Here is a 14,679-nt window from a genome sequence, read left to right as displayed (position 1 = left end):
TTTTGTCATTTTTGGCGAAGACATGCATTCCGTTAGGGATATTGAACATATTTAACATTCTCTAACCATCGTGATTTCGAATTGGTGCAGTTTTCAGCACAAAAACTCATTTTATTCTTTTGCTCTTTTGCATTGCTCTATGCTGTTCTATGGTGCTTTCTGCCTCTTGGTTGCGCACGTCTGTCCTTCCTATTCATTAACATGAAGATGACTGACGAAATAAATGACTATGTTTAATAAACCATTGTAGGCATACATTTAACAAGTTATCATTATATCACATCAATTAAGTGTTTTCTGTAGGCTAGGCTACTGTGTGACATGCTTTACACTACAGCATAAAATCAACAATAGGCTATCAACACGTTTGCAGTATCACTGTTGCAGAAATCACATACAAGAAGGCATCCTCTTGATTGTTTGTACATTTTTGCACATTCCAACATAAGGAAGCAGCATGAGGAAACTTGTCGTTTTTCTGCCTTATGTTCTAACTAATTTTACGAGTTTGCAGTATCACCGAGTAAAACAGCTGTTACAAGAGGGTTTGGCGTCCCTTTGTTATGATGCACTTTCTGCGACGGTCACTCGTCTCTAAATGACTTAACTCCATCTCTTACCATTTTGCGCGTGGTGGTCGCTGCACTAGTTGCAATATTCTCCTAAACAGAGGTGTTGCTGTTTGTTGCTGTTGTGAAAAGGCTATCGCTACCTACTTTACACCGTAGAAGAAGCAATGAAGCAGCTCTAGTTATGTCTAGTTGCCAAGGTGAATCTGTGATCGGTGGCAGGGTCTTTTTGAGGGAGCCGTGAGCGCGCACTTATCCAGGATAGGTTTCACCTGGCTTGATGAATCCGTGTCTGCTCATCCTGGCTTGCTCGTTGTGCAACCAATTAAGCCTGTACGCTCTTGTTTTGGATTCATTGAGAGCAGCTCAGTAACTTATCCCAGATGTCTTAATTCTGCTTTTGTGCAACAGATAAAATTGAGTAGGCACTTCACCAATAGTAGCAAGACGTGTAGGTGTTTAAATCGACAACAGTGCATGAATTGTCGTTCAATCAAAAACACGCAAAAGCACGCATCATCATTGAAAGAATATTTGGGTTGCTGAAAATGCGCTTCAGATGTTTGGATAAGTCAGGTGACACATTACAGTCCAGTCCTCAGAAAGTCGCAGCATTCTTTGTGTGTTGCATAACACCAAAAGCTGTTTTCGGTTCACGTGAAGCCTTTGCTTTCCCTGTCTCCTAACATCATTGTGGCGTTTACGGCATTGTGCAGCTGTTCTGGTGATGCCAGAAGATGAAGACACGCTCGCCGCGACCTCCTCCCACACCTGCTTAACCTGTTTTTGGTGGTGTTCTCGTGTCCCCGTAAATAGTGTGCTCGCAGGCCTTCACCTCACACACGAGCATGTCGGTTTCTTCCTGTCGTCTGGGTAACTGCACCGTTATAATAGCAATTTGCCATTCTTCAAGCGCACCTGGCTTTTTAAGGGAATGGGAGATAAGGGTCTGATTGGTTTATTGCATGTCACAGCCAAAACACACCTCTGGTTAATTAAAATAATTAGTACAACCTTTTTGAATGCGCCTGACATTTGATAACAAAACCAGCCCGAATGTGGACTGGGCACACCCCTAAATGTATTTAAGCTTTTTCGCCACTGACCACGTGTTTCTGATCGCCAAGGTAGAGCCCAGAAGGTCCTATCTTGGCGATCAGAAACGGATGGTCACAGGCGCAAACAGTGGCGCAAAAAGTGGGTATGTGCTATATGCGGCGCATAGGCGTGCAGAACCATGGGGGCGCCAAAACGATGATAAAAATAATAATAATAATAATAATAATAATATATTTGGTGTATTCTATATGTAGCTACTGTTGTACGTTTCTAAATCATTTCTGCATTTCCTCAATGTTAAATAACATTTTAGAGGACTAACAGGCTAGAGTAGGCGTCCTATCTCATAAGATTCTATCATAGAATTTTGACATAGAAGAGGAAATTAGAGCCGCCGGAGCTGAGTGAGCAGGTACGAGTAGTGAGTTTTCGTCTATGGAAAAAGATGGATAAAGCAAAAAAGCTGCTAAAATAGAAAAAGAAAGGGAAAATGAGATGGCATGGTAGGATTTAAAGTGTGACGTCTGTGCTTGGAAGCACACGTTTCATGTTCATGTTATTCATGTTACCAGGCTAACTAGCGTTTGCTAAGCATATGCCGATTGAAACAGCCTATATTCCATTCAGATAGCTAGGTGGGTACCATGCTCATACTGCACTTTTAAAGGGAAACTTGGCAGGATTTCCCCCTCTGCTGGAGAAATTGCACATTATGCTATTTCAAACTGTGTGAAAAGGTAATGATAAAGCATATGGATTTGTTTACAATCTAGCGAACTGTTAGCATAAGTTTGGCAGAACTACGTGGATGTTACAAGGTAAGAAACATGATTTAAAACGAGTTTCTTGTTTCTCACTTCTCTTTCTGGAACAGTAGTCTCAATGTTGCAAGGTTGGTTTTCCGCCTGGGGACACTAGGCGCAGCAGGGAAAGTCACCATTTTCACCGGAACAGGTCATTTAACCATCCAAATGATTTCTAAACGGGTTTATTAAGTTGAAATAGTTGCCAAGGTCCCCTTTAATGGTAGCCTGGGTGCCATTCCGAACTTAGTCCCGCCCCACGGGAAGTTCGGTCTGGCATTGCTCCATTGTGGGGCAAGTATGCTCGCCCTAAATCTGGCGGACCAATCAAATCAGGCTTTACGATGATGGACAGGTGAGCAACAGCACCTGGTCTATCACGTCATCTGAGCACGCTTAGATTAGGCTTATGTTTGAAACAAAAACGCTGTGGCTAGAAGGATACATGGCTTTTAAGACCACATATGGAAAATTCATATTATCTAATGAGTTTGTATCACTGAAAACGATTATTTCTGAAAACTTTGGCCAAAGTTGAGATGTCTGAAAACTGGTGGTTTCACTTTCATCAAGGGAAAACAGCGCTGTTGCATTGCAACATGTTCCCTCGTTCATTTGAAATCTCTGATTGACCACCTGTTCGAGGGATTTGCGACAGCCTTTACCAGCTGTTTAACATGTTTGTAGCATATCACTGTTCAACAGAATTATTTTTAAAAACGGAGGGGATATAGGAGAAGAAGGATGGTTCGTGTGTTTTCTTCCTACACCTCACGGTAAGCTATTTTGTTGTTCTGATTGGTTAGGTCTATCCAATTGAGTGCAGAGGCATTCCCCCCCCTGTATCGGTTGAAACACGCCCCATAATTACGTCCCAATGGAGCAGTATCAGACTCATATTCTGACTAGAATTTGAGTATGACAACGTCAGGCTACTTTAATGGCAAACTGCAAACAGAAATGTCACACTAGCAACAACTCATTACATGATTCCATTTCCTAACAATGAAGACTCCTTGTAATAACTTAATATTGTGCTGTCAATGTGGCGCAAACAAAGGCTAGAGTTGAATCAGCCTTATCCTTTGTGAGCAACAGCTGCTGGCAAAATGACGTTATGAGAACCGTTTAGACTCTCTTAAAGTGACAATGCGACATTTAACAATACTTCAAGTTCAAATCGGCAGAATTTCTTAAAAAATAATAATATGTAATACATTATTGGCCTTTTGTTTAACTTGTTTTACTTTTACTAGTTGTTTGTGGGTTTTTTTGGGGGGTGGAGGGGGGGCAATTTGTTGTTGCATACCCCTCAAAAAATGGGTAGCTGCGCCCCTGGGCGCAAAGCTTAAGGGTGTGTCCAGTCCACATTCAGCGTGATTTTGTGATTTGATGTCGGGCACATTGTTCAAAAGGGTTGTTCTTCAGTTTTTTAATAAGTCATGGGAATGTTTAGGGCATAACGTCCTTTAAACCAATGAGAGTGACATCTGTCATTCCCCTTAACACTGCCCATCCACTTCCCCTAATCCCTCAACACGCACATGTGGGCTACCATTCCCATCCTAATCAACATGTATATATCTATACAACAACCTCAATTAGGAACAAAATTACAACGGTCTCTTAAGGGGCTTAGGGGCCAGCCATGTGATATGAAATGTTCTGCAGGGCAAATTGAAACGTGACTAAACAATGTCTTTGTAAATTGCTGGACCAGGCGTCGCCCATCTCAGCGCTATGAAGACCAACTAAAACACTGGAGAGGAGATGTCACAGTGATTAAAACCAAGAGTTTTGTAAGAACACTGAAAGGCAGATGCACTACCGCATATAAACATCTATTTCCCTTATTTCTTCACAATGTGCGCCTTAAAACAAGATTAAAACAAGACATGAATGAAAGCACATTCTGCCTGCCACAGGGAGCACAGAATGGTAAAATGTGTCTTCTTACACATAGCAGGAGAAGTGTTAGCGATTGATAAGGTATTCCAGCATGAAAGCAGCACGTCTTGCACCTGTTGTTTTGCAGTGAAACATTTCCGCCATATAAAAAGCAGGTGTAATTCAGATTGCAGTTAAATAGTGTCAATAGGGAAAACTGTCAGAAATAATGAAACCAGTAGGCCTAGTCATAGCAGCAATTCAAAAGCCTTTTTAATATCTTACTTACACAGGGGTCGCAAGATAATTTGTGGGTCATACACAGATTGTGTGAAACATTTTAATTCTACATCAAGCCATCGCTCTTCATCCACTTTGTTTAATTTCCATTACCACACAAGCATACAAACAACACTGTTGACACACAGGGCCAGATATGTATATTTGCGAACGTAGCATTATCAGGGCCATGACCACCCGCAGAAAGCACATGCTGTGATTCTTCAGTTTACGTGGTATTTATCAAACCTGGAGTTCATCGGGTAATCGACGCATTTCTCCGCCCCCTACCACTATTTGCGAATGCCCCCAACTGAACGGCATACTTCAATCACAAGCACAGTTGAATGAAGTTTACTATGTAAAGCGACCTTGGGTTTGAGAAAGGCACTATATAAAATAAACTTGTTGTTATTATTATTATTATTATTATTATTATTATTATTATTATTATCTGATGACAACATTAAAAGGAATCAAACGTTTAGCGATCATGAAATAATACAATACATGATAAGATGTCAACAAGCAGGAGATAATGAAGAGCAGTGGTTCTACTCAAATTACTTGTGCACGTAGGCTATGGAAGATTGGTCAAATCTAACCAGCAGGAAAGTTTAAGTTGATGATGTGAAAGTGAAAGTAAGACATTCGAAAGGCCAACGAAAGTTAAGATTGCTTTTGATATAGTACAAAGTCGCAAAACTGGTGCTCTGAATAGCGATTCTGATGTTGTCTTTGAAAGTTCCTCTTATTAACGCATTTAGCCGCAATTTGGATCAACACATTTACAAGGCGGAAATATTTCACCGCAAAACAGACGCTGCTTTCATGGGCAGTATTCGTACATACAGGGGAATACCTATTAGCCGCATTTTTGTGTATGTAAATGAGTGTGTGCATAGTGTGTGTTTGTTTTTGTGTAAATGTGTTGTTCTCTGTGTGTATTCGCTTGTGAGTGTGTGTGTGGGTTAATAGGGTGTGTGTGTGTGTGTGTGTGTGCGCGTATGTGTGTGTGCGTGCGTGCGTTTTTGCGTGTGTGTTCATGCGTGTGTGTGTGTGTGTGTATGCGTGCATGGGTGTGTGTGAGCTGATATGGTTTTGTGTGTGTGTAGCTGATATCGTTTTTGCTTTTTCATTTTTAACTAGGTGGCGCTATACCTCAAATGAATGGAAATGGGATGGGTTGACATTGCCCTCTAGACTAAAATACTAAAATAATTTGGCCATCCCAGGCCCTACAGTTCTCGAGATATTCACAGAAAACTGTGTCCGGCCGGCCCAGTACGGCGGGTTGGCGACGGATCAAAACGGAAAACAACGGTTCCGTGTCATCACTGTGGGGCTACAAAAAATCTAACTAAACCTATAGGACCGCCGTTCGCTAGCACGGCGGTCAAAATAACTCATTATCATGAGTGTGTGACTGTGTGTGTGTGTGTGTGTGTGTGTGTGTGTGTGTGTGTGTGTGAGAGAGAGAGAGAGAGAGTGAGAGATAATCTGTGTGTGCATGTGTGTGCCATCTGTACATTTCAACTCCTTCATGGGTTGTCTTAGATGACACGTGACTCTACAAATTTAAATCAGGAGTAAACACATTACATTTCAACTCCTTCAAGGGTTGTCTGAAATGATACGATCAAAATCAGGAGTAAACAAAAATGTAAAGAATGTAACTTCACACTATACATGTAGGATGGAACTGTCTGAGGAGAATGAATCTGTCCAGGGTGATGAATGCATTTCTACATTTCTACATTTTGGGGAGTTTCATGTATTTTCAAAGCTCCTCTTAATTAGATTTTTTTATTCATTGATCAGTGAGCAACCACTGCACTTGCAGTTACTGGAGAGCTTTTTAAAAATATTTGGATGACGGTCTTCCAATATGCTGGATGTTATCATGGGTTTGTTATCCTGATACAATCATTTACTGTTCTGTGTTCAGCAGTAATTCATGCCAATTACAGCAAGTCATTGACGCAACAAGAGGAAGGGTTTTCTATTTTGGTCCATGGTAGCTCATACATGTTCACGTGGTAAGCAGGTAATTGTACTTCACTGCGGGGAAACAGCATTGTCACTCTGAATGTAGTTTGTGGAAAAGACATTCAAAAATGTTGTATTTTCAGTCAACTTACTGCAATGACCAAAAGCTGATAACAAATATTTTGTTATTTCAGAAACTATCATGTTGTTGTCATGTCACATATTAATATGAAAAGCCTCTGAATTGTAAGCTTAATTACCAAAAGATAAGTATGTTTAGTACAATTATGTAAAATACATTGGAATCTACTTAATGAGAGTGATTTGAATTCTATGGTCTATAACGCAGAACTTGTCTAACCATTGATTTTTCTCTAAATCACAATTTCCCCAGCACTACTAAGACTTGACTTCTATAGGATATGGGAGGTGTTTGTTCAACCAGTGGATTCAGTGATAGACATGACATGGCCCACTTTGATGCCTCAAACAAACCTTCCTTGCATGGTCCCTGGAATCTATTTAACATCCATCCCTCTTCAAAACTGTCATATGTTGCTTCCTTAATATATCTATTTCGCTAATAGATCTATTTGCATTCATCATCATATCAGCACAATATTTCTCTCTATTGACCTGCTCCAAATACATGGTAAACAGATTAAAGGGAGAGTGGCACATTGTAGCCTGCAGCTGTTATGCTGTATGGATTGCATGCTTTGATTTATTAAGTATGCTTCACATTCAAACACCAACTGATGGATTACCCATAGAAATGATCTGAATTAAACAAACTTATTGAAATGACAAAAAATGATCTTTGAAGGCTGTTAAGCTTTGCATGATCATTCTTTGCTAAATCAAATGTAGGGATTTTTTTTTTCACACCTACACTAAAACAGTTTTTAGATTCCATTGTGCTTACATAATTGCAAAAGGGTTCTGACTGTTGTAGAGAGAAATCACTGATCTTTAATGCAATATCTACATTGCTCATTATCAGCAACCATTCATCCAATGTTCCAAAGGCACATTCTGTTTACTAATCTGATATCATTTTAAAAGGCTAACTGAGAAAACATTGGAGAACCCTTTTGCAATTATATAAGCACATAATGTAATCTGAAAACGGCTGCCCTGATTTAAAAAAACCCAATGCAACTGATCTCAGGTAGTGGTTTGTCTATAATGGAGTGGAATGTAAATTTCTAAGTGACCCCAAACGTTTGACCAGTAGTGTACATGTGCATTTATAATACACTGACACTATGGACTACACAATGGAGAAAATTAAAGTTGTCAGGACACAACAGTCTTTTTTTTAATGCGAGAAAACTCACAATATTTCACAACAGTAATCAATGGAGAGATTATCAAAATCAAACTTTGAATGCAGCAGTTATGTCCTCTATACAGTGTTCAATAAATACTCACATTAAGACTGTTGCTTGTCTATGATATTATTAGCCTACTCATGTCCTAATATGAAAATACAAATTCTGCAAAGTACAAAGATCAGAATGTCCAAGTGAAAAGGTTCCTCCTGTAGCATGCTAAAGGCTGTGTTCCTTTTATACTGGCATACTGCAGTGAGGTGTGAACATTAAGCTGAATGTGGAGGAGGAGCTTTGTAATGTGAGGAGAGGGAGAAAAAGAGAGCGAGCGGGCATTAAACACAGAGAGAAGGGGGATAGAAATGAAGAGAGAAAAACAGAGAGAGAGAGAGAAAGAGAGAGAAGCAGCGCAGCACTGCCAGAGGAGAGAAGACAGACAAGCACACTGCTGAAATAGCATTGCAGCACATGTTGCCTTTTTCACTGGGATGATCACAACGTGGCTATGAATCTGGCTGCTGATTCTACTGGATTAGACACCAACCGATCTGGTGAGTGCTGCACATGTTGTTTTAGTTCCTCCTTTTTGTGCCTTTTAGTACCTCTGACATATTACAATTGCTTCTTCAAGTCAGTTTCAGTAGAATCACAATGCCTTTATCAGTAAACTACAAACATATCCATCTATAGCGAAGCTTAATATATAGTTCTGGCATTTTAATAAAATATTTTTATATCAACATAATCTACAGTTAATGACTACAGTTAGTAACTTCAAGACCTTGCACTGGAGATAAATTGGGTGTATGTATGTGTAAAAAAGAAATGAAGACCTAGAAATAAAAATAAATTTGAAATAAAAGTGTCATGCTGGATTTGTTTTGAATATAAACAAACAATGTGAAGATAGAGAAAAAGATAAAAAAGACAAATGTGTTGGTCCTATTTGAGTATTTGACTTTTGTTCGAAAATGACTGTAAACTGCTCGAAAAATTCAACAGCTAGAGATCAAAGTCTTGACACATCAATAGCTTACTCCATCACAAAGACTCAGATAAGACTATTAGCTGAATGGTTCACCCATCTCCCTGAGTCACTGACTCAAAACTCAAAGGCATCCACTTTCATACAGCTACACTTCTGTGGGAATGACTAATTCCTCCGCAAGCATCTTGACTACAGCTAAGGCCTTGTTCCCGACAGCAGTGATGGCTTACAGTACATTGTTATTGTATGATACTATTTACTGTCATCAAACATGGCATTCTCATGTCTGCACGTCACGTCAGAATGAGCAAATCAGACTTCTAAGGCATCTGAAGACCATATGTGCCCCCCCTTACACCCCCACCCCCCACACACAGCCTAAAATCATGTTTGGATTTTGAGAGGTGAGGGCTAAGGACTGATGATCAGACCAGATGTGACTCTGCAGTCACCATACAGTCCAGAGGACACAACCTGGAGACCAAAGCCTGATGGGTTTGCCCTGGCTGGTGGCGCCGGGTGGCTTAAGGGGCTGCCTCTCTCTCTCAGTAGCACTACTGGGTTTTTTTCTCTCATTGTCGCTGAGGATCAAAGTATAACATCACCTACAAAGTCAAAGCATGAGGGAAGGGATCTGAACAGGGGATAAGGAGACGGTCAGAAAAAAGTCGGAGAGAAACTCTCTGCTTTTGCACATAGGCTATATTCATTATATATTTACGGACACTTGCACAGAATGCTTTTTTTGGGGATGGGGCGGGGGGGGGATAGTAGGGGGTATTGATTGTTGATAGTTATGATTTCCCTTGTCAGTGTATAAGGAGTGTTCATTCGCTGCACGCTGTCAGTGTATGTGTGTTCCAAATAGAATGTCAGCTGCACAGTAATAGACAGGAGAGGTGTCACAGGGTGTACGGAAAACCGATAGAATCAATAACTCAATGGTTGAGACTCACAGTGTGTGCTCATAGCCTTGAGGTCTGAGATTGCTGTTTGCTGGGAGTCCGTAGCCTTGGGGATTGGGAAATGGGTCTTTGCTGCACTTTCATTTTTAAAAAAAAAAAAAAAAAAAACAGGACAGGTTTGCATGCATCTCTCTGAGAACTGTGTGATATAGAAGCACATCAGTTCTCCCCCCACCCTCTCTCTGTCTCTCTCTTGCCTTTGCCTATCAATATTTTCACAAATCCTCTTAAAGTAGCACACTGACGTCAATAAGTTCTCAATCACTGCTGGATGACTAAAAGTGAAAAATTGACTCAATCGTGCAATCATTTCTGAATCTATTTTTATCAGTAGCATAGACTTAGACAGAATTGCATCTCTATTTTTTGTCAATGACTTGATTTTTGTATCCTGAGGTTATTTTTCAGTTAGTGATCTAAATATAGGTGTTAAAATAGGGAAATAATGCACTGAGAGTCCTTTGTGTCATTCCAGATTAATTGGTTTTCGGGGGTGAAGAACAAACACTGTTACAGGATACCTTAAGACTCCATCACTTTGGAAAAGGTATACCGTTTCTATTTTCTTAATTTGGTCTGTATTTTCTTTCATACCTTATCACGCTGATATGAATTTCTATTGGGATATTCTGTCATAATAGTCTTTCCAAAACCAGGTTACCTTAGAAAAAATGGTGCATTATTATGCAGTCCCTTTAAACACATGTTACAGCAGATACCCCATCGAGTTTATCTCCAATGTCCACGGGCATCTGGGTGTCTTTCATCAGAGTGAGGCACTCATCCAGATCCCTTCACTAAGATCAGACACGATAACCCGCTGTGAATCATAAATAAACCAATTAGCGCTGCCCTCTTTTTGATGCAAGCATCAATTAAGTCTTTTGATATTTTAACACACCCATGTTTAGCCAACATATCTTTTTTGCCCATGCTCAGTGTTTTTTTTTTTTTTTTCAAGGATTCAAGGATAAAAGCAAAAATGTTCCTCCAAGTTGTCCTGCACTGCAGAGGGCTTATTTAGTGAAGTGTTCTTGATAAATGTGCAGCTGTCATATCCCATGGCCATAGATTTCAATCAATTGTAAGAAGACCTCTTCCAGGAAATCATTTCCCCCTGTTACTCACACAGGCCTCTAGGTGCATCACAATGGCTGATCACGAGGACTTTGGCAAGACGGCGGGCTACTGGAACTCGTCGGACAGCCACCAGCTTAACCCGGCGAGCGTGATCGTGTCGGTGGTTTTCTCACTCATCTTCCTGCTGGGCATGGTGGGCAACAGTCTGGTGCTGGCCGTGCTCCTGCGCAGCGGGCAGGTGGGCTACAACACCACCAACCTGTTCATCCTCAACCTGAGCGTGGCCGACTTCTTCTTCATCATCTTCTGCGTGCCCTTCCAGGCCACCATCTACTCACTGGAGGGCTGGGTGTTCGGCTCCTTCATGTGCAAGGTGGTGCACTTCTTCATCAACCTCTCCATGTACGCCAGCAGCTTCACGCTGGCTGCCGTCTCTGTGGACAGGTAAGCGGCTGTACACGACACAGCGGATATATCTATAGACCCTTTCAACAATAAAAACAAAAACAATGCTTGAACGTTCTATTTGGTTCCCAATCTACTTCCTCTGCATTAAGATAACATATGGAATGTTAAAACGGAAGCCTTGTGGGGCCAACTATGATGCTGATAATGGAACTCTCTTGAAAGGGTCTATAGATCCTAACCTCAGATTGTCCTTGGACACTGAGGAGACTTTGTAACCTCTCAATAGCCCACCCCCACCCACACAATGTAGGAACTCTGAATAGATCATCTGAGGAGATACTCGGTGGCAACTGCTGCTCAAAAAGAAAATTACACAACAAAAGAGCTGTGTCACATAAGCTAGCTGTGCTAATACATCTCATTAAGTCCAGTATTGATCCTGCCTGCCAATACCCCAATTTTGTGGAGTGACACTTGAGAACTACTTTCTGGTCAATTGACAATAAACCTATACAAGCACAGACATTTCCAACTACAAAGCAGCATAGATACTTAGCCAAGGATTGAAGGGTACTGGATTTACCTTAGCTCTATATCAGTGATGGTTGAAAATAACTGAAAAGATGAATGAGCTAGCAGAGGGTGGTAGCTTTGAATTGTGGCTTAAGGAACTAAATATACCGCAGAGCGGTATAAACTATGACGGCCGCCCAGTCCTGCACATTCTCTCCGCAAAAATAAATCACTGTTGTCAATTTGTCTCCATCTCCTACTCCATCCCCTACTCTTCTTTATGCAAATGAGTGTGTGCATAGTGTCTGTTTGTTTTTGTGTATATGTGTCGCTCTGTGTGTGTGTGTGTGGGTGTGGGGGTTCGCTTGTGAGTGTGTGTGTGTGTGGGGGGGGGTAATGGGGTGTGTGTGTGTGTCTATGTGTGTATGTTTATGTCTGTGTGTGTTTGTTTATCTGTGTGTGTGTGTGTGTGTGTGTATGTGTGTGTACGTGTGCCTGCATGTTTGTGTGTGTGTGTGTGTGTGTGTGTGTGTGTGTGAGTGTATGCATGCCTGTGTGTGTGCATGTACGCGAGTGTGTGTGTGTGTGTGTTTATGTGTGCGTGCCTGTGAGTGTGTGCGTGCCTGTGTGTGCATGCGTGAGTGTACATGTGTGCCGTGTGTGTGTGCATGTGCATGCGTGCGCATGCGTGTGTATGCATGTGTGTGTGTGTGTGTGTTTATTTGTGTGTGTGTGTGTGTATGCAGGGTTGGGTCAGGTCACTTTGAAATGTAATCCATTACTGACTACAAATTATATGGCAATTTTTGTCATCAGTAACATAATCAATTGGATTACCAAAAACATGTAACGTAATCTGATTACTTTAGGATTACTTGTAGATTACTTCAATAAATATGTCCCTTAAGAAAAAGACACCACCACTGAATTGATGAAAGAATTCTCATTCTATTTTTCTCTTTATTATTTCATTACATCTCATCCCATCATTTTCACCCCATCCCAAAATTGATCACTTAGTCATCATGGATGTGATCATGGATCACTATTCTCCAATATAATGGGGCAATGAGTATAGAACTGTCTAGTCTTTAAAATTACATGAATATCCTATGTTGTTTGCAGGTACCTTGCCATCCGTTACCCACTGCGTTCTAGGGAACTGCGCACGCCATGTAATGCAGGACTGGCCATGGTGGTCATCTGGGGACTGTCTCTGGTCTTTGCTGGGCCGTATCTGAGCTACTACGACCTGGTCAACTACGAGACCGGCAACATGTGCATTCCAGGCTGGAAAGAGTGCAATCGGAAGGTGCTGGACACATGCACCTTTGTGTTCGGCTACGTGATCCCTGTGCTCATTGTCAGCCTGTCGTACACCCGCACCATCAAGTACCTCTGGACGGCCGTGGACCCGCTGGACGGCATGTCTGAGTCCAAACGGGCCAAACGCAAGGTCACCAAAATGATCATCATCGTCACGGTTCTCTTCTGCATCTGCTGGCTGCCGTACCATGTGGTCATCCTGTGCTACCTGTACGGTGACTTCCCGTTCAACGAGACCACGTATGCCTTCAGGCTGCTCTCGCACTGCATGGCGTACGCCAACTCCTGCCTCAACCCCATCGTCTACGCGCTGGTCTCCAAGCACTTCCGCAAGGGCTTCAAGAAGGTCTTCAGCTGCATCTTGAGCAAGAGTGGCCGCAACAAGGTGCACGTGGTGCATGTGGCCAACACTGTGCCGGGCTTTGAGGCCGGCTCCACCGAGGTGTCACAGATGCACGAAGAGAACGGTCGACCGGCCAACGAACGCGAGATGGAGAGCAGGCCGCTGGCATCAGGCTCAGCAGCACCTCCGGACGGAGCTGTGGCGGCCATTTCGCTACCTTTTCAGAGTCAGCCTTGAGCGCACAAAAGGAAGTGGAAAATCCATTCTGATGGAAAGCCATCACATAAGTGGATTCGGATATGTTCCAAGGACTTTGATGCTCGGCTGCCAGTGAAAGCGTGCAAAACTAAGGCTGTCACTGGGGTGTTGTTTCAAGCCTCTTGCCAGACTACTTAACTTAAAAAATATACTGAAGGTTCAGTATGGCCAAACCTGTTGGATTTCATTTGGACAGTTCCTAGATAAATGGACCTGGTGTGCCAAAATGAGCTTTAAATAATATTACTATTCACTTTATATCAATATATATATATATATATATATATATATATATATATATATATATGCATATATATATATATATATATATATATATATATATATATATACACACATATACACATATATATATATATATGTTTCACTTCAAAGCTATTCCTAATTCAGAATTTTGTTGTAACCGATGTTGGCTTTCTAAGCATGTGGCTTTGTGATGTTTCCTGTTTGTATGAAACAAATTGACATGAAAAAGCTGCTCCTCGACTAAGACTGCACTTTAACTTGGTCTTGAAGCCTTTCATCAGTATTTTCAACTTAAAGCTGTGATCTCTTATATTCTCAACCCTGTTGCCTTCAGTGATTGCATTCTCACTGTGGATACAAAAAACAGTATTTATCATATCTTATATGTACATGCTCTTCACTGCCTCTGAGGTTAAAGGCTGATTGCTTCTGCTTTATGAGAGGAATGTAATGAAATGTAATGACCAAAAAAATCTGCAGAGCAGTAAAAGCTGTTTGTAAATGTTGCACTTTTCAAAGTATTTATGTTTACTCATTTTGCTGAAACTATCGACTTTATCATACAACTTCTGGTTATTTAATACTTATCTAAATTGCTTTCATGTCAACATGAA

General features: G+C 41.2%; 1 protein-coding gene across 3 annotated transcripts; it reads left to right on the top strand.

Annotated features, from left to right (window-relative positions):
• The first annotated feature begins 8,183 nt into the window (after positions 1-8,183).
• Positions 8,184-14,049, top strand: galr2b (galanin receptor 2b). Of its 3 annotated transcripts, none has more exons than XM_048246309.1 (4): positions 8,184-8,471; positions 10,349-10,420; positions 11,014-11,397; positions 13,000-14,049. In XM_048246309.1, exons 3-4 carry the CDS (start codon positions 11,024-11,026, stop codon positions 13,778-13,780), a joined length of 1,155 nt encoding a protein of 384 aa, XP_048102266.1. In that variant the 5' UTR covers positions 8,184-8,471; positions 10,349-10,420; positions 11,014-11,023; the 3' UTR covers positions 13,781-14,049. The 3 variants fall into 3 exon arrangements, with proteins under 3 accessions (XP_048102266.1, XP_048102264.1, XP_048102265.1); XM_048246307.1 differs by having other exon boundaries at positions 11,006-11,397; XM_048246308.1 differs by lacking the exon at positions 10,349-10,420 and having other exon boundaries at positions 11,006-11,397.
• Positions 14,050-14,679: the final 630 nt, after the last annotated feature.

This window comes from Alosa alosa, chromosome 6 (assembly GCF_017589495.1).
Source record: "Alosa alosa isolate M-15738 ecotype Scorff River chromosome 6, AALO_Geno_1.1, whole genome shotgun sequence".
Taxonomy (NCBI): Eukaryota; Metazoa; Chordata; class Actinopteri; order Clupeiformes; family Clupeidae; genus Alosa; species Alosa alosa.
The sequence above is the reverse complement of the archived record's forward strand: the minus strand, read 5'-3'. Positions and strand labels throughout refer to the sequence as shown.